Source organism: Lagopus leucura, unplaced genomic scaffold (assembly GCF_019238085.1).
Source record: "Lagopus leucura isolate 7727_CA_CO unplaced genomic scaffold, USGS_WTPT01 Super-Scaffold_100015, whole genome shotgun sequence".
In the NCBI taxonomy this organism is placed as follows: Eukaryota; Metazoa; Chordata; class Aves; order Galliformes; family Phasianidae; genus Lagopus; species Lagopus leucura.
Genome location: NW_024962269.1, coordinates 14,511,598 through 14,538,879, shown reverse-complemented (window position 1 = coordinate 14,538,879; position 27,282 = coordinate 14,511,598). Strand labels below are relative to the sequence as shown.

Sequence of the window (27,282 nt, the reverse complement as noted above, 5' to 3'; positions counted from 1 at the left end):
ACAAGCTCAAAAATTGTGAAAATATGTAGGTATGTCTTTGTGGGGTGATACCCCACTGACTGTGTCAAGTGACAGAACCACATCTGTTTAAGGAATACTTTATTAATGCTGATTGCCCCGCTTGGTTTTGTGAGTAAGCTGTAAGAATGAATGAATTCAAAAAGGAGGGGGAGAGAAGGAAAACACTGCATGCAACGCATTTGCCACAGTTGTGTTTCAGTAGTCTCAGTCGCTGGTACCTCTGATAGGCTCTGCAATTGGAGAGCAGGAGGTTTGCTTTGTGCAACATAACCTTGACACACACCAGTCAAAAAGTTTGCAGTCTGCTGCTGCTTCAGACTCATCTCTCGTGATGCGACTCCAACCAGCTCTGCTGTTTCCTGCAGAAAAATCTTTGTTCCAATTGAGCTGCCTCTAAGCCAGCCAAATTGAGAGTTTAATGTCTAGCTATTAATATCAAGCTGCAGCTTGGAGCCTTGCACGTTGTAAGGATCCAACCTTTCTGTGACATAAGCAGATTGAGAATGCCCCTTTCGTTCAATATTTCCACTGCTAGTGCCAAAAAAGCAGCTTTATGGTTAGTTAGGAATGATCCTGCATATTTCAAGGCAAAGCTTGGACTTGATTCCTCAGTGTACATGTTACCCCAGATCCAAGCTGAAACTTCACTGTATTCAGCTAATAGTAAAAGTAGGGGCAGTATGGAATTGGGAAATGGAAAATGAGAAAGTGTCTTAAATATCCTTAAATTGCCCTGGTTAAAAATGTCTTTACCTCTTCTGCAGTCACATATGCTTTCTGTGGCTTGATGCTGGGGAAAAGAAAGCAGGATGCAGTGTATATACTGCAGACAGGCAGGCTTAGTTGAAGAAATCACTGCCTGGAGAAAAGCGAGCATCAGAGCAGAAGTGATTGAGAAACAGTTTTCCAAGCTGTTTCCACAAGTGAATCAGTGTGTTGGGAAAACAATCCCATCTCCTGACTGGCTTTAACTGAAAGGCTCCAAGGTAACTTATTAAAGGGGTCCTGGGGGTTATAAATTCTTGTGTAGTTTGTGTCCTGTATTTATTTATTTGCCTCTTCCAAGCACAGACTGATATGTGTGTGGTTTTGGGTTTGCCAATGTTGCTGTTTGGTAGCTGTGCAGATGGTGTCCTTCTGCTGTCCCAGTCATACTGTGGTCATTTCTTCCTTCCATGAGAAGTGCCATCATGGAGAGCTGCATCCTATGGTGCTATTGGCTAATTTTCCCTCCCTTATCAATTACACCCTGCTCTCTTATGAGTACTGTCGCACAGAGTTTTTGAAATATGTCCAGGTTTTCCAAATCTGACACTTGTTCTACACATCACTGTAGATTTTATCCTTTGTATTGCATGTAGAGCACCTGAAAAATGGACAATGCATTTTTAGCTTTTCCTTGCTGATTTGCTTGTGCAGTCGGGTGGTTCCTGTTCTCAGCAGTAACAGTTCTTATCAGTCCTGCCTGTGCCCTGCGCTGTTCATTTAAATCTTCCTCCCCGTGTATTATAGATTGCAGTCCCTTAACAGTGTCACAACAGAGAATTAATCCCTAAGGAAAGGGAAAAGACTAGTTGGTTTGCTGTGAGTGGAAAAGAAAAGGAATTCTCACATTAAAAACATTTTCCATAGTGGTTCGTGTTGAATGTTTCTGTATATTCCAGGGCGGGTTTTTATTTGATGCCAGAATAAATAGAAATACCTGCTGCTTAAAACAATTCATTAGAGAAGCAGTGCCTGGCTTTAGCAAAAGCCTTACTGAGACTGTCCTCCAGACCAGAATCAAACACACTTCAGTGCATTAAAATGAACATTCCGTTGGTTAAAATGTCCTTTAAAGGGACACTCTGTAATTAATTTCATGTTTGTGAATGAGCAGGACCTCACAGCACTGCAGATTTTCCTATCGGTTGTGGCTGTGCATGGCAATGTAGAATTAGGCTGCTGGCTTTACAAAACCAAAGGGAGCCATGCTACAGTGCAGTGGAAGACTTTCTCTTGCCTTCTGGTTGCTAAGGAATAAATACTCGGCTGCACAACTCAGACAGTGCAGAGCTGTGCTATTGGACATATTCATCACTACCATCTTTTGTGCCCCACCCTTCCCACAGCACCCTTCCAATTTCTTTTCACCAGCTAGTAATCTCTCCTCTTCTAAGTTCTTAACATAAATTTGTGTGCCAGTAGAGTTTAATTTAGGATTGCATACATTTTAATAGAAACACTGGGATGAATGCAGCCACTCAATCACAAATCCCTGCTAACACAACCCTTGCTCTTCCTCGCTTCAGCGTGCTGTTTGTGCTTTTCCTTCTTGCTTGTTTTGTGGACACAGTTTCAGCAAGGCTGCTTTGCGTGTGCAGAGCTGCTCAGTCTCCAGCTGTAAGCCTCTGAAGGATAAATCCAGCTTCCACTAGATTCATTGCATGAGTTTATTCCTAGAGAGACTTGTGGCTTGGGGGTACCTGAGATGTCTTTGGAAAACCTGATGTCCTGAGGCTGGTGCTTTGTACTTCCTGAAAATTAGCTGTCATCTCAATTAAGCTGTCTCTATTTGGGCATTCAGAATCACTGAAAGTTTGTAAAATCTCGCAAAGAAACAATAGTCTGTGAGAGCCAGAAAACAAAACCTAATAGAAACAAAAGTGAAACTGACCAGTCTGCTTTTGGAAAGGCAAGTGGGAAATACAAACAAAGGCCGTGTACAAGCAATCTGTTTCTGTTTGTCCAGCCTGTAAAACAAGAAAATAAGAAAGCTGGGCATGCCAGTTTAAGCAGACTACGTATTTATTGTGAAATACATCAGCTTTCTCCATTGATTTATATGAACACTTACTATGTGTGCGGTGTATTTAGTTGAATGAAGTGTTGATACTGTTTTGTAAAGACCTATTTTTCTCTTTTTGTTGTTATGGAAAGTGAAGCATTTGAATTTTGTTTGCCTTTGGGTTTGTTTTGCAGCTCAGTAGACTTGTTTAGATTTGTCTTTATTCATTCCATGTTCTCATGGCAGTAGTGGATTCTTGGTCTCCTTAGATGGGAAGTAACTATGGCAGAGAGATAGTAGCCAAACACTAGCAGCTTGATTTGGATCCTTTATGTTCCCATCATACATAGAAAATAAGTAATTAATCAACCAGTCTGTTCTGTTCTGAAAATTAAGCTGTTAGTGCCGTTTTCTGAATTTCTGGTTATATCAACCTTTTTTTCATCTTCTCTCTGTTTTTTCATGTCTTGCAGGGGGAACAATTAGCTTATGTAATTAAAATAAATGAAAGCTTTTAGTGGAGGGAGAGTCAGTGACAGATCTTTCTGACCATTTGTCACTGCTCCCCCTTCCATATGTAAGTAGCTCTGAAGCATCACAGATCCTCTCCTGCTTTCATGACTAATCCCCTTCCCTTGCCTTTTTGTTGAAGGTCTGTTTGTCTTTGGTGGTGGTTCAGAGATCTTAGAAACTCTTGCTCAATTTTGTTCCTTCATCTTCTCTTTTGTTCAGCTGGGGCTGGACACTGAGAAGCTGCTCTCCTGGGAGAGGCCTGGATGGTCTGTCTTCCATCACGCTAACCGCATGACTTGCCCACTGGGGTTGTGGAATTTCCCTGCATTTGCTACACTTCGTTCTTCATAAACCTCCAGCAGTTCCTTATTAGTTCTCCTCCATACATCATTTTCTTTTTTGTTGCCTCAATATGTATTTTCACTTTGTTTTCTAATTATTTTTCTGTCTGTCTTATTGTGACTCCTTGCAAAATTAATGCACTATATTTAAGCTTATCTTTGCTCAAAAAACTTCCCCTTCAGCCATGGTCTTTTTGATGGCTTTTGGTAGCGTGTGTTTGATAAATGCTGGACAACAACTGCCCAAAATGCTGCGGAAAGGAATAATATTATTCCTTTACCAGACAATGTATTTAAGAGTAAAATTCTTCCAGGCTGTCGCATTGCCTTGTTGTGCAAGGTGAATGCTGATTACTGTTTGAATGGAAGGGTATCTTCAGAAAACTGACTGGTTGCAAGTATTGTGTTGAGGTACTTTCCTGTCAGGAATGTAGGACTCCAAGCCAAATCCTAACCTGAAGTCAAACTGGTGTGTGCCTAAGCTCCTTATATTCCCTTGATTAGAAGGAGTATGTCGTGAGGGAAAATGTTTGCTGTGACTTTGTTGGTATTTATTCTGACTTTATCCTTTCATTTCACCTCCATGTCATAGCTCACTTTACGTACTAAATCACTGTGCAGTTCGATTGGTACAGGTGCAAACATGTTCTGCATTCCACTCTAGGGCCATTTACGTCTGTGTGAAATTATATAGACGTGTACACAAAACACCTGGGAATTTTAGTCTCTAGTCTCCTAGCTTGAAGGGAAGATATCTATGCAAGATTTCTCTTCCACACCTTCTCAACCCCCGGCCCCTTCCTATGTTTAGAGCTTTGACATGCAATCACTGCAGGGAAAAGCTGTCTTGTTATTACTGTTTTAATTAACAGTTCCCAATGAACATACGTGACAGTGCCTCTCAGAAGTAGCATAGTAATTTTCTTCTAGCATGGAGTAAAAATAATCAAAACCTTAATTGAAAAAGAATGCTTTTTCTTTTGTGCAACAGGCACTTCTCGTATTTTGAATTTGTATGAGTAATGCTAGAACTGCTGAGTTACAGTTTTACCTCCTGGACAGTTTCTCTGCTGTGATTGTTTTCTAAATTAGAGATGATTTGTAGGACACTGCCTGAAGAACCAAGGCTTTTCTTATGGCCGAATTCCATTTAATCTCGACTTAAAGAAATCTCTGCTGTTTATCTCTGAAAGCAGTCTTTGTATTTGCAAACAGACAGGCTGAAGGCAGTAGTCTAATTGATGTCCAGCTAAGCACACACTGCCAAACAAATGTCAAGAAAAGCTCTGGAACTGCTCCTTGCTACTGTCTTTGAGAAGTTGAGAAGTCTTTGAGGCAAGCACGAGCAGAACAATTTTGGTATATTAGATCTGTAGACAGACAGCTTCTGTTTGTTGGGGTATTTCTGCTGTTGTCCTTACCTCTTCCATGTCAATGGAGGTTTGCATATTGCAGGCTTTACATGCTTTCTGCACTGCTTCACCAACTTCACACCTAGCTCCGTAACTTCCCGTTGCTGAAGATTTGTTCCTCTGGAGGATTCTTGCAAGAATGAACATTAAAAAATCATCTCTTTTGCTTTCATAGCTCATCTTGCTTCCTTCTTTCTCTTTTTTTTTTTTTTTTAAACATAAGGCTATAGAAGGAGAGATGTTTGTTTTCTACAGTGCCAAACCTCCTTGTCAGTACCTTATAAATAACCCATTGCTCGCTGTTGATATCTATGCTAGAAATGCCAAGACAAGATTTTCCACAGCAGAAAGCAGGCTTTTCTGCCATGACAACCATTCAGACAAAGTGAGCTAGGAAAACATGAGAGTCATAAGAGTATTGCCCATTGTTTCTTATCTGAAGACAGGGAACAGATTTTGCACATCCTGACTTCCACTCCAGTGCCTTACCTGCTAATTCATGGCATCTCCCTGGTAATCAGACGTCGTGGGTATTTGTTTTTGTACGTGCTACTTTTCTTCAGTAAAATTCAAAGCTCTTCACTGAGAAGATCAGAACGGTTGTCTGTACTATACAGAGAAAAGGAAACCTTTGGATTTGAAGACGCATGCTAAAGGATAGAGCTGGCTGGGTGTACCCCACTTCTCTTGAGTCTCAGACCTGGTCCCTCAGCTGGAGGCAATGCTATCTCTTCTTAGGCTTTCCCAGTGTGAGCTTGGGTTCTTTATGCAGCATCTGGTTCTTCAGGTTAGTAAAACAATGATTCAGCCCTTCTACAGACCAGAGGTTTGAATTCCTTCTTTTTGTTGCCCACAGCTTTGTTTTTTACCTCTGTTCACACATTCCAGCCTGGTCAGTCAGCTGCAGACTGCAGTCAAGTACTGTTTAAGAAAGCATGGTGCATTTATAATTGAAAAACCTCTGAAGTTTTTCTTCTTCCCCTGTCAGACATAGATGGCTTTTATCCAATTGACTGCTTTTCAGTGCCTTTATCCTTTGCTGGCTTGAAAACATTTCAGATAGTTTCTATTGTTTTATAGACCCTGTAGCTAGAAAACCAGTCTGTGTAAAAACATCTGTATGTAGCTGTGCAATAGGCTACAGGCGTAGGGCAGTAAGGCATGATTGCATCCATTGTAATGTTTGCTCCACTGAATAATCAGAAGCATTCCAATTGCACACAGGATATGTAAGAGTAGAGGAAGGAAATGAAGGACAGTTGTGTACTGTGCTTTTACATTTCTTTTATTTTGCAGCTTCCAAGACTAAAATGCAATTTTGAGAGCAGGTTTAAAAATGCAGAGATGAGATTTTTACTGGAGATAACCAAGAAAGCTGCGCTGAGAAGTCGGCATAAAACACAAGAAAAAATATAGTTTGTTGGCAGCACCTTCCCTAGAAAAGGAAGTTTGACCTTCACTGATTTTTCATTTGTTTTTTTTTTTTTCAAGTTGGTTTACCATCTGGTATCATAATGTAGTATAAAAGCAGCCTATTTCACAGGGTGTCTGATCATGGGAGGATTTTGCTATTCTAAGTGCACTTAGATTTAAAAATAAGTTTAAGTCCTTGAAATTGTTGTTTGTATTTTTTTTTTTAATCCTTTTGGACCTTCTGATGCCCCAGCACAAGCTCCAGGTTTCTTGGTTGTGATGATGTTGCACATAACGCAAATAGGAATTGGTCATGTAGCAGGACTTCATGCCACTGAAAGTCTTCTTTGTGTTGACCAGCCTGGTGAAAATGCAGTAGGAACTGTCCTCCAGTACAAGCTCACAGCACGATCTCTAAATTCAGAGGTAATGGAATACCTGAATTTGACCAGATCTTCCTTGTGGAAAACAGTGGGGTTTCCTATCAAGCTACAACCATTTTGGAAAGAAAGGTGGAAGTAAGAGACAGTGAATTTTTGACCTAAATCTGATTTTGACAAATTAGACCTAATTTGGACCTATTGTGAATGTCATACATGCCTCCTATGCATACACAGCTAATTTTGGTTTTCACTTTTAGTTTTTGGGAGATTTTTGTCCAAACCAAATCCAGTGATTCAAAGGACAGCTTACAGGTACATGCAAATATTTATTTGGACTCAGGTTCTCCTATACATACATTTAAATTTCACTTTCAGATTCCTACAGTCAGTAAGGGGTTTGTCTGCGTTAGTGTGACAAGTTTTTTTTGCCCTTTCAATCAGCTCCTAGAACTGCACTTAACCTTTAGAAAAAAAATGAAAATGCTAAATCCAATCCATCAAATATGTTTCTCCTCCTGCGTTCTTTCAGCATGATTTGTAGAATGCTAAGGATTTCTGTGTTTGCTTAACTTGGAATTAGCCTTGCATTTCTACTTTAGTTAGTGGTCGTGAGCAGTCAGCAGGTTGAAAATATTTGTTGGCTTTGTGTAGTTGTGTCATACATTTTTGTGTAGCCATTTTGACTGATCTGTTTGCATTAAGGCTCTGTCTGGCCATAATTAGACTGCTGGGTACACGTTAATGTTCTGCTGAGCATCTGCTTGTTGGTTTTACTTATGTCATCCATCAAGCTCAAGCATGTGTAGCAATATTTGCTCTGTAGTAGACAAACAGAGTAAACACTGCAGCTCTTTATAAGTAAACAGAGGCCAGTAAGTGAGGAAACTGTGTGGATGTTTTTATTTATTGGAATATTAAACTGTTGCTCTAAAATGAATGCAGCAATCTAATCAGTCTTCAAAATACTTGAGATGACAGAAAAGGAAAAATTGAAAATAGAATTTATTTTAGAATTTGTTTTATATCTCTGTTTAGGAAAGCTCGAGACAGCATTCATATTTCCAATCCTGTATGTCTACATTTGTCATCTTTTCTGGTTATGCCAGAGGGAGAACATCAGAGACAAGATACTGCCTTTGCCTTGGTCATGTCAGGTTTCAAGTATGGATGATCAACTCCTGATTATGCCTGTCCTGCAATGTGACTCTTGCTCGCTTCTGTGGAAATACTGCTGCCACCTTGTAAACCCTTCACTCACCTCTTAGAGCTGTCTCCTGCCTTGGATTTCAACAAAGCAGTGCTGGTCAGAGTTTATCTGCTCTTCTAGATATTTTTTCCTGTCGTTTATCTTGAGAGACCTTTACCAGCTGAACCGTAAACTGCTGTGACCTGAACTGAATGCTTGCCTAGATTGTAAGAATTGGCTCTTTTGTGTGTTTATTTAGTTCAGACACTTGATGAAAGTTGTATTAGCCAGAAAAAAAAAGTTGTATTAGTCTTTGTCCTTAGTAGGGAATCTTACCAACCAAGAATATACAATAGTTGGTGTTTGGGTTGCCTCATGTCTTTGGAGCTGCTGTTCACACAGGAGATTTTGTCAATGATGATTTTTGATCGAACATCTCAACAAAATTTATCTTTTCTATTTTTATCTTTATCTTTGCTGTTTGATGCATGTCCAAACATAGGAAAGCTGTAGTCCTTATTTGTTCAGTGAACTGGTGTGTTTACAGAGATGCAGAGTACTCAGGCATGCACTGGTGTCTCTGAACCATAGCATGGTCTGAAAGGTGAAGTAAAAAGCTTTCTGTTTTTACAGTGAATTAAAAAAGCAAACAAAAAAAGAAACAAAGGCCAACCTTCTGAGGATGGGAGCAAAGTAAAAAGCCAGGAAATGGCTTAATGCTCATTCTCCACAGCAGTGGCAATAATCCTATTGATTTCAGTAAGATTTTAATCAAGTTTATGGTGACTGTGATAGCTGGTACAATTAGATCGGAAGTAACACATGTCCAGCTTGTTTTTTTCTGTGAATGCTATGTGGCTATTTATGCTGTCATTAATCTGGAAGCTTTGTTGGGAAATTAATCTCATTACATGGCAGCTGACAGTTCACTGCCACTGGACACCAAAGCAAGCTTGTACAAAGGTGCACTATCTGCTTGGCTGGAAAGCACAGCTGTTACCATCCTAAATTCTCTCCACGACCCACAGTTACTGAATGGGGCTTGACAGCTGAAAACCCACTCCCCCGTCCACTGTGGTGCAGATTCAGCACATGGTTTTAATCAGGAATACATCAGTTTGATTCAGGAGTGGAAATGTCACTATATAGCAGAGAAGTATATAGAAGCTTCTGCACTTCCCAGAGGTGTTTTATTTAGAGGGATATGACAAGGGACAATTCTCCCCTTGTCAGCAGTTTAACATAAAAAGCCTAGAGCAGTAGTACATGTAGGTATGGGAATGTCTCACTGGCCCTCTGCAGGATACAGCATTGGTAAGATTCTTCAGTGCTGCCTGCAATTGCTGTCCTCCTGTGAGCCTCATGCACTGCCATATCTGAATTCAGACTATAAACTTCAGAGTATAAAGGCCTCATGACTGAGACTGACTTGTATCTGAGAGGCCCCAGGGACTCTTCTGGCTGCTATCAGTCTTTGCAATTTGCTCAGCAGTATTCATCGAGATTCATGTTTTCTTTCAGAAGGAGCAGAAGTTTGAACATGAGAGACTTCCTTTTATTGAGCATGTGAAAAGTTCATCCTGATCTTGGTGAAAATTTCTCTCTAACTTGTGCTACTAAGTTCTTTGAAGGTGTCATTTTATTTTTGAGTAATTTAGAGAGAGGTACTAAAGAAACTAGATGCAGGACATACCAAAAATATCTTCACATTACCTCTGAAATTAGCCTCTACTTCTCCTGGCACTGTGATGTTTTATGGCTGCATGACATACCATGCGAGTATTCCCTTCCTATGGAGTAGAAGTAAGAGTGGACAGCTCTTTTGGGGAGTCTGGAGGATGACACTTTAGATTGAGTCATTTAAACTGATGATTTGTATGGAGTGTGTGTACTTTGTACTTGTGTCTGGCTGTACTCCTGTCTGTCTTTACATAAGTTTTTTAATCCATGGTCCAACTTGATCCAAATTTGAAGACGTGTCTCAGAAATATTAGAAGTTTTGGAAATTTCTGAAAGAGAATAAAGGGACTAGAGGAGAAAGCCTCCTCCCTCTAATGCTGCCACTGAAGGGAAGTTCACATCACCTACATGTACATCAGAAAGCCCCAGAGCAGCTGTGTGAAAAATCAAGCCATTAATTTCGCAGTGAGAGGCTTTTTCTTTTGTTTTGTCACCTGCCCTTGCTATCAGGCAGTCTGACCGTGGTACTGTGTGAGGAGAGAAGCAGAGCAATGGCAGTCACTTCGTCTCCTCTTCCTGCCCAGTGGTGGAAGGATTACGTTCACTCCCTGGTACTGGCAGCAGAGGTAATAGTGCTGAAGAATTAAAGACAAGCTTCAAACTTTAGTGTGGTACAGGTTTTTCAGCGTAAGTTCTCACTTCAACAGAGTAACTCAACCCTATTAACTTTATCAGACACAAACTCTGGATTTTGCAGGTTTCTCAGATCAAGCAGGCTGTGAGGTTAAATCAGCACTCGGCAAAGAATTAAAACAGAAGGGCTGAACCAAGAACTGTTAAATAAGCTTATCAGTGCATGTGTTGGCTGGCAGTTTGACAAAGAAGCCAGGAGCTTAGATAACTCTGTAAGTCGGGATGTAGGAGCTGTAATTGAGAAGTATCACAGAAGCAATTTGGAAAAGCATCTGTTCAAAGTTTGATTACTGTGAATCATCCCATTCTGCTGGCTGGCTCTGCTAGTCGCCTGAGCTGCTCTTATTTTGCCAAGAGAACAGCTTGACACGCATACGGTGCCTAAAAATAAAATACACTTTAAATGTTAACATGTTTCGAAAGTATAGATTCATTCACTTTTTGAGAGCAACAATTGCTTAGTCATTCTTTAAGAACATGGAAAGAATTTAATTGAGAGCTGTGGAAGAATGCCATTCATCAGCAACACAGGTGTTCAGCCATCTTCAGAACTGCCTGGTTCAGCAGACTGATGAAACTCTGCAGACATGGAAACAATGCTTGTCATACACTGCTGAATGTTGTTCAAGTGATTGCAGGACTCATCCTTGCTGATTAACCCACCTTTTGACCAACATGATGGCAAAGCTGTGTGGCTCAGTAAAGCTTTTGAAACTTTTAAAAGTATATTTTAATTTATTTGAATAGCTTCATGAGTTTTATTGTTCGCAATTATGAGAAAGTCAGGATCCAGCATTCAGTTCCAGTTGTTCTATTAGCTCTTAAATCAGATGCTGTTTGGTACAGAGACTCCAAATATTTTTTCTGATATATTTCCAAGTCTGACCTTGTCTCTTCATTCTGGAAAGGAGATACTGTGGTATTTGAAGACTCGAGGATCCCTGCTGCTGGATTCCATGTTCCTCTCTGTTTTGCAGTCTCAATAAAAGCTCTGATTTGATCTTTTTCATTCCCCTTCGTTCTGTCTAAACTCAGGCCCTTTGTTGAAGCAGATGGCTCAGATGAGTTGTAGGAACAAACTGTCAGATTCAAAACTGGAAGTCATGGAACTGAAAAAGCACTGTGAAAACAACCTGTGTAGGATTTTGAAACTGTACAGTTTGCAAAGTTGCAGCTACTACAGGTAATGCCAGGATTGTTTTTTGATTTCTTATAGGAGCATTACCTTCAGATGAGAAGTTCCCTGTGAGACAGGATGGATATTAATAAGCTGATACTGGTATATGTGCAGCAGAGTGATGATCATGCACTGTGGTCTCCATTAAGCGTTTTGCTTTCTGATGGCAAATGTAATTTTTTTTCCTTTCAGTCACTTATTTATGTCTTGAAAGATGCAGCTTATTCCACTGATTTCCATTGCTTGCTTCATTATCAGTTCAATTATCTGTCCTTTCCTTATTCTAAACGTCACTTCTTTTCACACACCAAGGCAGAGGCCTTCGTCCCTGAATATTTCCATGTCCTTCTCAGGCCTTCTTGCAAGCTGGCTCCTACCTTTTCTCAAGGCAGCTCTTATGCCAGAAACACCTGACCTGGGACTGTGGATCCATTTCCCTGCAGCATTTAAGCAGCCGCAAAAGTTCTGAGAGCTTATCTTCCCTTCTGATCTTATCTCTTGTCCTCCTTGACCCCAGCCTCCCACAAAAGTAGTTCAGTGTTGCTTGTGAGATCAAAGTCACGTTTCTTGAAGACTTCTAGAACATGGTTGTTATCTCCTTTTGCTGCATTTGTCATCATCTCCTTTCATTTCCTAATCTGTCCATCTTGTTCACTCAGTTAGAATTAGGCTAGGCTCTGTATATTTTCCAGCACTCTTTGTTGACTCATCCAGTCCATCAATTCCTCCCCATCTAGAGTCCTTTCAGATCACCTGGCTAACTCTTCTCTTGCCTTTTCTCTTAACAGGAGTACAGCTGTTGTAATTTATCTTACTTTGGATAATTAAGCCTATGTATTTCCACATGTGTGCATGAATGTGCAGGCTTTCAGCACGGTGTAATGATGCCTATGAACAGATGGTGAATTAGTTGCCTGGGTTTGAGAATCTGCTTTTGGGAATGGTCGTTTGATTAGGGCTAAATATCCACAACCTTATACTAAATTATAGAAACAGGAGTGCAAAAAGAAACACTGTATTTTGCCTGCTAGAGATTCGCATTCATCAACAGCCTGAGCTCCAGTCGCTGGGGAGGGAGTGGGAGAAGCTCTTTGGAATGTGTCGGTTAGCATATCAAAGTAGAGTAAACACATAGATGATACCCTGCTTCCGATGCTCCAGTTAATAAAGCAACTCCTCTTGTCAGGTTGGATGAAGAGGATTTATTAATCTGCTGTCATCTGAGGAAGCAGTGGTTTGCTGAAAGAGAAGAGTTAATGTTAATGGGTTATAAGATGTCACGCTGAACAAAGAGCAGATGGCAAATAAAAAAGGATATTTCTTTTTATCTCCTTTGCTGAGGTCTTAGATCCTAGTATTTTATTGTGAAAAGCAGAAAAATTAGTAGTAGGAATAAATTCAAGTGGTTGTTTCATGCGTTCCTTTGCTCCAAGACAAGATCAGTGGTCCCTTTGTAGCTCACGATGGATATCTGTTCTATGAGGCTAATCACTATGCTTATTTCCAGCTTTCCTTGCATTCCTGTGAACAGTATACCTCTTTTCAGCTGCAGTCATTAAGGTGAATGTTTACATTTGTAATCACAAACCTTTGATGGAACCAAACCATTGGAAGGGAACGCTGTTTTCAAAGATGCCCATGCCAAACCTGGGGGGGGACGGGACGACAAGGGGGTGGTTAGGAAGTGTTCTGAAGGTTATCTAGTCTTTACTGGCAGAATGCAGCATTGATTGTCTGGTGTGTTTTTGTAGGCCTTTGTTAGGGCCTCTTATAGGCCAAAAAGATGTTAGACTGTGTCAGCTCTCCACCTCATTTAGTTTGGTATCTGAACCAACGTGCTCCTAGCAGTGTGAGAGGTTAGGCTTTTCTGCCATGCTCCTGAAGGATTCCTGCCTCCTAGCATTTTTATTCAGTCTTTTCCTTCAGTCTGAAAGGAGGGTATTTGTGATGCAGGAGTCTGTGAGAAAAAATATGCTCAATATAATACTGGTATGGTTAAAAGTTGAAAGGCCAAAGACGTGTAGGAAAACAGATCTAGGCTTAGTGAACTGACTTCTAGGTGTAAACTGTGTGCTTAAGTAAGTAGAGCAATTTCCTGAGTTCAGAATATGCTTTTGAGTCGCATGTTGTGGATTTAGGGGAGGACATTTATTCCTGAAGTCGTAAGAATGCTAATCTCTAGGGTTTTTGCCTGGGTAGCCCCTTGAAGAGACTGCTGAAATCAGTGAATTAGCACAGTGTAAATTCAATGCCAGTAGCGTTAGAATAAGGCTCTTGACTTCGTGGGGAGTGTCTGTGTGTGGGCTAATCAGTAAAGGAGCAGAAAAATGACTCATCCTTTGTACTGAGAAAGCCACAAGAGGGTTCCTGGGAAACACAAAAGCCCTGCAGAAACATTGAATGCTAAAGCTCAAAGTTGGCCATGCTGGGGAAGAGGTTCCTCCTGTTCCATTAATTGCTGTCCTGCAGGGTAATTAAACAAGGAGGAACAGATGATAGCAACAGTGCTTCTTTCTGCACTAATTATTTGCAGAATCTTGCCGCCTTTGGAGATCTACTGACATTAAGATGTTTACCTGCACCGAGGCTTTGTTGTCAGAAGTTGTGGCATGGCACAAGTTACAGAAAGAGCGTGTAGACAAACCCCAACTAGATGTGAGCTTATCTGATTGAAAACAGGTGGAGCACATTCCTGCAAGGAGTTCAGCCTACGCTGGAAGAGCCCCCTGGGAAGCTGTGTTGGGCTTCAGGAGTGCCATGACTTACATTTGGGTGTATCTCCATGTAGCCATTACAAGAAAACTAAGGTGTGTGGTTGAAACTGGCTCTTACAATTAGTCCTGGCCATTTGAAATGCAACCCAGGGGTTGGTAGAACCAGGGGTGCCATAGCAGTAAGTTCGGTAAAGATTCCCATTATCCAAAAAGTATCCACTGTGAAGCTAATGTGCACTTCGTTCATTTGTACCACTAGGACCTTCTGTTCTGAGGAGTATATTATCAGCTGTAGAGGCATCTGAATTATACCCACAGCTTGCATTATAGATATAAGAGAGAGATTGTATTTGTTAGTCTTTCAGGGTGTATGTATTGAAAATCAAGGTATTCAGAAAGTAACTACGTGTTGTTTAGCTATTTATTTTCCTTACTTGGCTTTTGGGAAAGTGACGTTGTTTTCAGAGTTACCAGGAAAAGATTTTATTGGTTCACTACATGACATCAGTCAGTCTCATAGGGAAGGTTTTTAGCCACAGAGTACTTTGTGTTCTGAGAAAGCGTGCTACATCTCTGCAGATCATGCTGGTTTGGAGGCAAGAGGCAGAGTTTTATAGAGGTTGTGCTGAAATTCAAGTTAAGGTGGATTCCCCAAAGTAAGAAGAGGCTTTTGTGGGGATGAATTTGCAGCAAGTTGTATGAAGTTGTCAGTACAGACTTCTCTCTCAGACACACTGAGATTCAGCTTATTTTATGTTTTCTGTTCTCTCTAAGGCTGGAGGCATCCTAGTAGAGAGGCCTCTGAAGTGGTAGCTGATTTCTAGTAGTGCCTAGAGATAAGTTATATTGCATGGTCCTTGGCATCAGAAACTTTTCTCTAAAAATGCTTAATAATGTTGGTTGTTACCTTGTCTTCCTACCTGACTGTAGCTTCCTCCTGTGCTTTGGATTTTGTAGTTCCTTTACTGGTGATTGGCAGTGACTGCATTGCTTCCAGTGTGGTTTTCATTAAATGCAGTGACAATGAAAAATATTGCAAAGCAAAACAGTTTCCATACATTAATGTTAAAATCTAATGGAAACCATGTTTTTACTGCAGGATTAACAGAAATTGGCATCCAAATGGCTATCAAGCACTACACCAAATTAATCTGTGCCACTAAAATTGCATATCTGGCCTTGAATTAGCACATAAAATGAAGGAACATCTCACGCTGTTAGCTTCTTCTGGATGATACCTGGAAACCAATGGAGCTGGAGGCTCTGTAGGACAGCGGTGGTAATAACCTTAAAATCTAGACTACAAGCTGGAGAGACTCCTTCTATAGATACTGTTGTTTTTCACTTGGATACGTCTGCCTTCTTGGGACCTCTGTTTATTCAGCTGTAGAACAGAGAATGTGTTGGAGGCAGCTTAACAGGTTCTTCCTCTGTTGTTTTTTTCATAGGTAGACATCATAGAAAGAAAAAGTATTTTTCATCTTTAAACATTGCAAGCACTGAAAGATTCCTTTGGTGACTGACTTGATGTGAAAATACAAGCCTGTGTCAAACGTATTATTGCAATAGAACGGAAAGGCAGTGTGAATGATTTGTAGGATTTTCTGATTTTACTCCTGTAGGATGTTAAGAAAGGCTATGGGAGTGTAAGTGATGGCAGCGTGTGAGCTGCGCAAAGAGAAGAGTTGTGAGAAGATGAGAAAAACATCAGTTCAACATCAAATTTGTAATGGTGGGGAATGGGGGGTTTGCTCTGTGCATATGGATGTGCAGCGAGTCTTCATCTGTGCCAAGCAGACTTCAGGACTTCAAGTTTGGCTCTCTTCCCAACAGCAAATATATTGAGAAGAGGAAAGCTAGCCAAGTTTTAATCAAGTAAAAGTTCTGTATCCAGAGGTGGCTGGCAAAAGAAAAGATTAACGTATTAGAAGTGCAATGAAAACAAGACATTAGAGGGTTGAAAGCTGGAGTACCTGGATAAGCCACTTGCTGAGTGAATATTCCACAGATGTCTAAAGGAAGTCCCAGGTGTTTTGAATATGATGAAATGTGAAGCCGTGCTTCAGAACTTGTCTTCTTCAAGCTTTGGCTATCACTGTGGCAAGTATGTAATATTCTAATGCCTAGCTGAGCTGGTAGGATATATGTAATCATTCCCCCTAGAGATACTACTAGCAGAGGGCTTATTAGCTGGCAGAAGGGCCAACAGCTGCAAACTGTTTATACATGACAACTTCTTGGATAAATCTGAGTTTACACAGTTGTCTGTGTCCTAAGGTTTGCTGTAGAAGTGCAGATAGCATTGAGTATTCAAACTGAAGCACAGAAGTTATGGACAGTAATTATGCAATTTCTCATGGGAGACAGGAAAAAAACCCTCACACTTAGTAATAGTAAAAATAGTAATTGGCTTTCCTTTCCTCTCCCACTGATGCACCTGCTTGACCTTTTTTAATATTAAAAATAGATTTTTGATAACTGCTGCCAGTCAGTGGTATATTTGGAAAGATATGGTCCCTAAGAGAGCCACTGCTTATATATTTGCATGAACACACTGTAAGTTTAATAAATCAGTTCAACTTTCCTACTTTTTTTCCCCTTTTTTTTTATTACTTTGAAACAAAATATGTATTTCAAAACATTTGAGGCAAACATAATGCTGTAACAGTTTGTTATAGCCAGCTTGTGACAGAATTACTCTTATTAATAAGCTCTCATTTTATAAGCTGGATTTCTTACTGAGATCAGCTTCAGCAAAGTTTTCTGCCATCTGCCATTCTAGAAGTTTCTTACCCCAGTACATTTCTGTTCCTCTGTTGTCTGATCGCTAGGCTTCGTGCAACAAATATCTTTAATATTTGTTATAATAAACTAAATTTAGATGTCTAGATTTTGAAATTGTTCATTGCAGATATTAGAAATTGGCTGCTCAGGACACTGAAACCAGCTAATAAAAATGAGGTGGTTAAGAGTCTGTAACTGAGCCACAGTTTACTTCTTTTTCAGCCACTGATGAATGTACAAATCCAAGTTACTTTTCCACCACTGAGCAGTGAGATTTTTAGCACAACACGGTGTTTCTGCCAGTCAATTTCAGTGGGGATTACAACAGCTAAACAGGGACTTGAAAAGAATCATTGCTTGAAGCCTACGTGGCGTATTTGAAATTTTAATTGATACTGAACCACTTTTAATATATTGCCTGTACTCTTAATTTGCTACACTGCATATCCCAAGCATGGATACATTACTTCCTTTCATTTCCAAGTGCCATGAAACATGGAATAAGTCTGATTTTTTTGAAGTTTATCAGAAAGTACCGTGAATCATTTTGAATTAAATTGGCTTGTCTGAGTGACCACTGAGCTTGATGTGCAATATTGCTTTGTTACTCCTCAGTTATATTCATGCATGGTTAAATACAGTTGAGTGACATATTGGCAGTGGTTAAGTGGAAGATGATGGTATAATCAGGATTAGTAAGAGGAACAGCACTGTCAGTCAGAATCCTGCTGTGGTTGGGACTAGAAGATATAAATCAGGAGAAATATCTACTTCCCTTTCAGAATCAACTAGGAATGTTTTGTGATCTTTAAAAGAAAGAGGAGGTATGTTCATAGCTCAAGATGCACTGCAGGCACCAACAGCTGAGGTTCTGTGACCAGGTCATTGGTTTATCAGGTGCTGGGAGTGAGGTTGCAATTTCTTTGACAAGGTAACCTATTACTCCCTGAGTGATTCCTTGACGTCCTTGGAACTAATGTGAGAGCAAGTCCAGCCTTCTGTGGTAATTGATGTTTAAGAAATTAAAGCTTGATGTTATTTTTTGCATCTTGTATGAATGTGGCCTTCCACAGTTACCAGTTTTAATATAACCAAACATTAATGCCTAATTCTTGCGTTGCCTTCACTCTTTACTGCCAATGCTGAACTAAGAGGCTATTGCCCATCTCTTCTTTCTGTCCAGAATTCCCCTAGCAATAAATATCCCTGTCCATATTGTTGTTAAAACTCATAAAAACAGAACTGGAGTTCTTCCAGACATAAAGCTTTACACCGTTTGCACCTTGACAAATACAACTTTTTCAGCTCCAACAGAGAAAAGAAATGAGCTCATGTCTCCATTGCACTAAAGGCAGATAAGTCCTACCTACCCCACTGTAAGAACAGGAAGTGCATCTTGTTTTCTGTTTAATATAAGCAAATGGATTTCCTTTGAAAAAAGCCATTTGTGAAAGGTCTTCATGCTTCCCTTTCTGCAGGGTGGCAGAAGGATGTGAGGTAGCAGAATGAACTCAGCACACCAGTTAGAAATCTTGTTTTCTACGTATACTTGATGTGTCTGTGTGCCTTCTGAAGTGTGGCTGTTTACCAGTTGAGGTATAGAAGCATCCTTAGGCTCTTTCTCTGTCTCTGATCCTTATACAAAACTCCCTGTGACTTCACTCTGGTTTTTAGGTGGCAGATGGAACAAGAGTTCATCAACAAATTACCTGTGATGCAATTACTACATTTCCTAGAAGTACAGTGATGGTTGCTGCAGGGAATTGTCTGGATGCAGGAAAGGCATATGGAAATTATTGCTTTTCCACACTAGAAGTCTCATACTGTCACTTCTAAATTCCTTTTTGACTTGAACCTGCAAGTGCTTCTGGTGCCCACACAAACAGGCCCAGAAAATACTGCACAGCTGTCTGCAGGATGAATTTCTCCAAGTGATGGAAGACTTTTGCAGTCTATGTTGACTTTCTGACTTGCTAGCTTTTCTGAGTTTGCTATTCTTATTTTGTGTGGGTATGAAAATAAGGGAGATTGTAACATCCTTTCAGGAGTCTCAACTTGCATGATTTTATTCCTTCTCACCAATATTAGTCTGAAAATCGGGGCAATTCCATTTAACTAGTTGTTAAAGCTACCTGACTGTATCTGTATTCCAGCGTGGTAGTAGCAGACATTTATAGATAAACTGCAGTGAATTTTTGAGTCTGCATGGGCAGTGAAATAATGAGAGTGACTGTGCTTAACTTGAGTTGTTACATGTCTAATAAAACACTGAACCAACTTCTCACTACTGCAATGGATGAAGTAGGTGATTTTGTGAGAAAGCTACTTAATATTTTTCCATGTTGAGTACACATTTTCATCATTTTTGCTGAATTACTGCTGTGTGTTTTAAGTTCATGAGTTGTTTCACCAGCTCTTATGGTATGTTTGCTCTATTTCTGTTGCAGGAATTGCTTACCTGGGAGGTGTCTGCAGTGCCAAGAGAAAATGTGTTCTTGCTGAAGACAATGGTCTCAATCTAGCATTTACAATTGCACATGAACTTGGGCACAAGTAAGAATTTGTATTTCAATTTCTTTCTTTACTGATGCTACTGTAAGCTACTTGCATTTAAAAGCTTACAAATGAAGTTTCTTGTGTGACATGCTCATTATGATTTTATAAATCTGGTAGATTGATACTTAATTTTAGAAGACTTGTGTAAGTACTTCTTTGGCACACATAAAACTTCCTGTTAGATACTCCCCTGTTCTCCACTCTACAGTATGATTTTTAATAGCTTGAAGAGGCCTCATTCCCCTGAATGATTGATGGTAATGGTTAGAGATGAATTCTGCAAATTATGCTCTAGAATAGGTCCAGGAAAACAACGTCAGTCTCATCATCTTTGAAGCTGCAAATTTTTCTTTGAAGTTCAGGTAACTGACAAGAGTTTCAGTAATACTTTGGTAACAGTTTGACCTCTGCAAGTGAAATAACGTGTAGATACTGAATTGTAAACATCAGCATTTTGGAAATACTATTAAGCATAATTATTTGATCAACAGAAATAAATTGTATAACTTGATTTATCAGCTCAATTACAGCTGATCAGCACACTTTCACTGGAGGGAAAAAAAAAAAAAGCAAAGGATACGATAATTCCCATGAGATTACCAGGTACTTTCTGCAGGTGCCCTTGAAGACCTTAAAGCTGCCTGTAAATATTCCATGGACAGAATAAAACAAGCTGACTGGAAGAGTCATTTACTACATAGTCTTAGTGCAGTTAATGAGTTAACCCAAAGGTCACCATTCACATTCACTGCTTTCCAAGCTGAACGTAATGTGCACTTACTCATAATACTTACGAACTTTTTTCCCTTTCCATCGACATCACTGTGCTTGCACTGTGTCACAGTTAGACTGTGTAATTGATGTATAGAATTAGATCAGGAATGCATTTACACAGAGTAAGGTCTGTGCCTGTGGCATTTTCAACTACTCTTTTTTCAGTGTCTCTGGATGGAAGGCAGAAAATCCTACTGTTGTTTCTCTAGTATGAAGCTATGCAGAAATTTTGTCTGCACCCTTCTGGATGCATGCTGTTAATGTGTCTACTGTATCTTCCTTTCCTGCAGAAACAAATAATTGACAGCTAAGTCACAGCCAATGTGTGAAGTTCAGATCCTGCTCAGTCTCACTGCATGGCAAACAATTATTTTACAGCAGTGTGTTTCTGAGTTGCATGGAGGATATCTATGTTACTACCAGAACTGACAAGATGAAAATGAATCGCCTGTTCACCATTCAGTGACACCAAAGGTAGCTGAGCCAAACCAAAGGTGGTTTCAGCAGAAATGAAGGATTTGGTTTTATTTGAACGGTGTGCCAAGATGTTAAACTGAGCCTAAGTTTAATAATGAATTTACCTGTGGGTAGTGTTTAGGGAAATTCAGCACTCATCTTTGGATGGGCCAAGACTAGGAGGGAAAAAAAATACTTGGGCTGCAGAAAATCCAGCTGTGTAAAAGGCTGAGGCTGCTCTGCCATGGCATTTGCCAAATTTCCCAGAAGAGCTGTCAAGCTGTTTTCCAATAATGCCTTGCAAAAAATTCACAACACAAATAAGGGATGTAATGCTTTTGGATACAACTCTCCATCTGTGAACTAAGTAGCAAACTCTATTTTCTTTTCTGAGCTACCACTCTTGGTGGTAAGGCCTTTCTCTTTTGTTTTTCTTTTTTTATTTTCTCCATCACGGAAAGCTATTTCAAGTGGTGCATATGAGATGTCTGAAAAAAGAGGTTAGCAGAGCATGACGTGGGCTGGAGGATTCAGACAAGTGAGTTCTTTCCTGTGCAGAGAATCATTGGCTTCAGCAGAGTTACGGATGCTGCTGTGGGAGGAGATGGAAAGGTTAAATAAAGGTTGCAGGTGAAGAGGGACAAGTGGCTGAAGTGATTGCATTTTGGAACAAAACTGCATCATGGGCCCCTTTACTGAGGTAAAAGGGACTAGAACAGGCTCAGGCAAGAGAAGTTAGGAAGGCTGTGGGGTGCTGGAGGAACTTAGAGAGTCCTTCTGCCTACTCTTCTCTCAGTTAAGCCCATCCATGTGCATGCTAATCAAATCATGATTCATGTCAAAGGAAAAAAAAATGCTGTCTTGCTGTCTGTCTCTCATCAGTCTCTGAGCATGAAGATCACCCCACTGTGCTGTCATCTACCGTTGGCCTGGCTAGTTATTTCAGATGGATCAGTTTACTGGTGCCTTTCTAGCCTTGAAGTCAATCTTTTCATTCATCTTACTAAGTTTCAGGCCTCTCCTTTTTCTCTTGGTTTTGAACTGTAACAGGGTGCTCTGAGCAATCCTGTTTCAGCAAGTCTTGTGCAAATATGAAGATTGTTTGCTGACTTTACCTTCAAAGTGGTAGAAGCATTGAAAGTGATTTTGATATGTAAGGAAACTCACTGCAGAGATAGAGATAGAGAAGCTGAGATCAGCTTCAATTTTAAAAAGAAAAATCAAGGAAAAGTAAATGCAGGTTTTTTAAAATTTTATTAAAAAAAAAAAATCCAACCCAAACCTACATCCACGTGGGCAAAAATACAAGTTTTGGAGACCCATAATTGTGAGATTTATTGAGGGCCGATTTCTTTAAGGGTGTTGAAGAGCTAAGATTTATTACTTTTTGCCCTAAGACTAACAAGTGTCCATGGAGATCAGAAGCTCAATTTGGCATTCACAGATTGTTTCTGATGTAGACTTTGGAAAAAGTGAATAGATTACTAATTGATGCATCAAGTTCCTAACCTACCACTAATGTCACTTGGACTCTCTGCAAAAACACTGTTACAGACAGCTGCACTGAAAACATGGAGACGTTATTAAATAGGTCAGTCAGGATGTTGTTTATGTGTCCTATAAAAATTCATCTTCAGGCTTACCCTGTAGATGTCTGTTGCTTGATGTTGGGATGAGTGGCATAACTTGCCTGTTGTTTTTACATCCCTAAATCTGAAGTGAGAGTTTTGTTCACAAAAGGAGCAGCCATTTGTAATCAGATACAGTTCTCCTTACAAAGAGCCTAGGAGGAGAAATTTTCTATTATGAGACCACAGCAGACAGGGTAAAGAGTTCTGAATATATGATGAGGCTACAAATCACGATTTTTTTGCATATATGACAGGACCCTCAGCAAGCATTGTTCCTTCATTCAGCATTGTCAGTATTGGATGTTTTTTAAAGTAACACACTTTAATGTAACCACAGTTAGTTGGTTTTTATCCAGTTATTGCTGTGTGGAGTGCTGTGTTCTGAGCTACACAAAAGATGGTAATCATAGTGGCCCCTGAAGTTTCAAAAACTTTAATTCCAAGGTTTCCAAATTAGAGACAGCTTAATTTCTTGAAAACTTTCTTACTCTTCTCTTTCCTTAGACTAGTTGGGCAGCTAGATCGAGTTTAAAAATGCCCTACTGGATCCAGGGAGATCCTGAATAGTGCTTCTCTCATCCCCCATGAAGTTAATCTCAGATTTATACCCCAAGGACCACCCTGAATGACTGTGGCATTTAGAAAAATAGTGCCGTTTTCACCTCCCTGGTTCTCTTTGGCCCTACAGCAGTGACATTGTTACCATTTTCAAGACATCCTTCAAAGAAAAAGGCAAATAAGTTTGTTTTTGTTTTCCCCAACAAAAAACTGGGCTTCATCCTTGTATCTGTTATCCTAAATGAAGTGGGTGGGCTGTAGCCAGTTGATTTTCAGGACAATACCAGCTTTGTTGCCATTCTTGCTTTTTTTTGTTGTTGGATTTTTTATTATTTTTTTTTATTTCAACAGCCTTGGCTTTCCTGTAGTGGGCTGGAGGGAGACTTGGGTGGGGAGAGAAGATTCCCATTCATGAGCTAGAGGAACCTGGCACTGCCTAGATGGTAAGAGCACAGCCAGAGGTGGTATGGCTGGAAGCCACGCTGTGTCAGATGCCCTTAAGAAAGTGAATCAAAATCAACTAACAATAAGCAAGATGCAGTCTGTTGCCAGCAGGCTGAAACTGCACGGCCTCAGACTTCAAGCTGAAACAGATGAGAACAAAAATGAGTCCAAAGGTTTAAAAAAAAAAAAAAAGAAAAGAAAAGAAAAAGAAAAATGCCTCTAGTACACAAATCTAAGAGCTCTGGATTTGGAATCAGCAAAGAGAAGAATTTAGAACCATCAGGTTTCTGACTGTAACAATGATTTGCTTTAGATGTAAGTAATGATTGATCCATTTTGGTTAACATGACTTTAAGGTGTGTAATTATTTGCTGCATAATTAAGCATGGCTTTTGCGGTGTGTTTCAAAGAATAATGGCGTTGCTTGTAAGGGTAGAATGGTCTCTGGATGTTTCCTCTATGGCCTGATATCTATGCTAATAATCTTGTTAAAAATCTTGCTGTTCCAGTGCAGCACCCAGCAGGGAGATTCTGCCATGGAAATGGCTGTAAGGCAGGACAGGAAAATATTGTAGGCTGAGCGTGTCTTCAGCTGAAGCAAAGCACGTACAGAAAAAAGTCCTGTGACAACTTGCAATGCCAAGTCCGGGTCAGTGTGGTGCAGGTGTAGAAGCATACTTCCTAAGAACCAAACAGGAAATTAACATCTTCCCTCCAGTGCATAAAGATTTCATCATAATGCATTTTTGAACTGAAAAGTTTCATATGGATGCTCAAGACCTCCAGAGTAGTATTTCAGCATGTAGTCCAAGACTCTAGTTGCCAACAGGCGTATCTTACTCACTCCTGTCCATGTATGTTCTACCATATAGAAAACCACCTAGCAAAGAGGTGCTGATCTCATTGCTCTGTAGCTTAGTGCCATTTACTTGATGGCTCAGGGATGGTGGCTGTTTGATGGCTGCCTTGTGGCTGTGTATGTCTCTCTGATGGCATTGCTGGTGGCTTGAGTGTAGATTCCGTCTTGTGGGAGCAGTGGTGCAATTCCTTCTGTGCCTTTATAAAAGTCATTGTGGCTGCTTTGACCATGCTGCAGAAGACAATGTGCTGGAACTCGTGTCTGCCCTTGTAGGGGTTGGAAATCAAGGTCAGTTGGATCCTGTGGGGGACCAGAAATTGATGTGATCCCATGCAAGCTTTACTCTGACAAGCTCAGGTACTAGTAACTGTGTTGTTGCACCAAGACTTCCTAAGTAGCTGCACAGTTTCTTTCAGACAGTTAGTGTCTCAACTAAATTCTGCTAGTGCCAGCACACTCCATTTTAATCTCACTTGAGTATTGCTGTTCCAGTACACTGCAGCCCTGGGATTCTTGGGAGTGACTGACTGCTGTGTAGACATACCCTGAGGCTGGCCAAAAATGCTGGCAGCAGTCTGTACCCACCCTGGAGTTGCTAATTTTATTTTCTGCCATTTGTGTTGTAAATCAGTTGTGGAATGTCCCTCTGTTCCCATGCTCCCTTATTCCCCTCCTCCCAGGTTTCATTCTTCTTCTGCAGATAATTACAAGCACATTTTCACAGTTAAACTGCTCCTCTGCACAGCTCCACGCAGACATAATGAAACACTGTCTAATTCATAATGTATCTTTATACATCAAAATTAGCATGATCAAGCCTAAATAACTATTTCATAACACACTGATTTTGAAAGATAAGTAGATGCAACCCAAATTGTCAGTGGATGCTTATTCCACTTCAGTAACACACTGAGACCGAAAGAAAATTATTGTACACCTAAGCTTAATATTAGTAGTTTGACGACAGTTTTCTGAAAACTGCATCCTGGGTTTGTCACAGGGAAGCAGAGATCAAAGGCAGATACAGATCTAAACACATGTAAATAAGTAACAACAGATCAGTGGAAACTTCTGCAGGTATGGGTGGTTTGACTTGAGACGTTGAGAAACAGGTCGAGGTGGAGCACCAGTACATAGACCATGTGTCTGTGCCTACCATAAGTTATCTTAGTTTGTATATCTTCTGTCATATTGAATTCCAGAAGTGGAACATTGCTGCTGTTAACTTTGGCTGGGCAAGTTGTTTTAGTAAGATCAGAATCATACGTGCGTCCTCGTGGATGATCAGTTTGAGTGCAGGGCTAAAGGTGTGAAGTTACTTGGTAGAAGTTGAGTAGAATTTGAAGCAGGCAGAAATTCTGGGGAAATCAGAAACTGTGAAGGAGAAATGGAGGGGTTTGATCATGTGCTAGCCTCTGGATCATATGATTAGTTTTGTTTAAGTTGTGTATAAAACTGCAAGGTATTTGCAGCTGTAATGAATAAACCTGATAATCCTAGCGTAGTGGTGAGGTGCCTTCCCTCTGTCACGTGTGTATTTTCTCATTCTTGTTGTCTTCTGAGTTTGATTGTCTGTTTATAGCATTGGAGTAAACCACATTGGAACTGTGCATGGGAACATCTACCTCCAATTGCTTCGTGGATGCTTGTGGCAAGCATTTGTGTGGTTTTGGGCAAGGATTTCTATGGTTTTACTCTATGCTTTGTGAAAGATGTCAGTGCAGTGAAGCAATGTCCTGTCACAGACCCACTAATTTCTTTGTTTTTGAGCATCTTGTACAGCTTTACTTATCCTAATAAAACTGTGCCAAACAAGCAAACAACAGTTATTTAGAAACTCTCAGACAACGCAGTTTCATTTTATCAACAGCTTTGTGGCTTTGCCAGCTATGTCTTTCTTTTTGAAGGGTAATTCTGCTGAGTAAGCCAAGGCCATGTATAATAGCTGGGCTATAACGATTTGGCAAATCCTTTATATGCTTCCTGCTACTGGGATTCTGGTTTCATACTTTACTGGCTTTGCTGGCAACAGCCGTGTGGCCCCAGTGACCCAGAGCATAGGAACAGCACAAGCCTCCATTGTATGACCTCCACAGCACACAGAAACACAGGAATTATTGGGTTTGCAAGTGCCATTTACCAAATAATCATTTGTTCTTAAACAAGGGCAGCAATCTAGCTGAAGTATTTACTTTTCCACTAGCAGCTGAGTTCCAATAGCTTGAAACCCAGGCTGTCTGCCTGGCCTGCTGAGTTCGACAGGTTCCAGGTGAAAATGACTGCATTTCTGTGGAAGATGATAAATCCCAGACTGTCATTGGAAAAGCTTTCTGTCGTAACTCAGCAGCAGCAATGCCAATGGAAATGATGTTGCTTCTAAAAATGCGGTTCCCTTTACCATTATGTCAGTGGAAGGCAGCACGGTAGTGGAACAAGGTTGGCTGCCTCTTTGACTGCAGTTGTGTTGTAGAATAAAATTCATCAAGAAGTTGTTACTGGACAAACAAAATAAACAGGACTCGTTTGTTCCCAGTGACTGCTTTCCATTTCTAAGTCCTCCTAAGGTGCCGACAGGGAGTTCTGTCATGTTTTTCTCATTGCTTGAACCCCATTTTCTAGAAGAGAAGCCCTGAAGTTCTCTCAGATTTTTTGCTTTGGTTCTTGTTTGCTCTGATCTGTGTAATGGTTTGTTCTCCCTGAATTTTCTTGGTTTGAAAAGTTTCCTTCCTTTCTGATTAGTTTAGTATGTTGAGCTTTTTAGTAATGAGAGTTTTTTATCTGCTTTCCTTCTCTCCTCCAAATTCTACCACAATGCTTATTTTGCATGGCAGATCTTACCTGTGTATGGCACAGTTTGACACTGCAGAAATTTCTGATGTCCAGTCTCTAGCAGCTGGTGCTCACCTGCCCATGAGAATCC

The 27,282-nt window shown here is 40.3% G+C and overlaps 1 protein-coding gene across 3 annotated transcripts in view; it reads left to right on the top strand.

Moving 5' to 3' along the window:
• The window catches only part of ADAMTS17 (ADAM metallopeptidase with thrombospondin type 1 motif 17), a 165,291-nt gene that overhangs the window by 41,472 nt on the left and 96,537 nt on the right, over window positions 1–27,282 (top strand). For all 3 annotated transcript variants that reach the window (XM_042876110.1, XM_042876109.1, XM_042876111.1), the window contains one exon: window positions 19,532–19,637. In XM_042876110.1, the coding sequence (XP_042732044.1) occupies window positions 19,532–19,637 (106 nt within the window). The remainder of the gene's footprint in view (window positions 1–19,531; window positions 19,638–27,282) is intronic.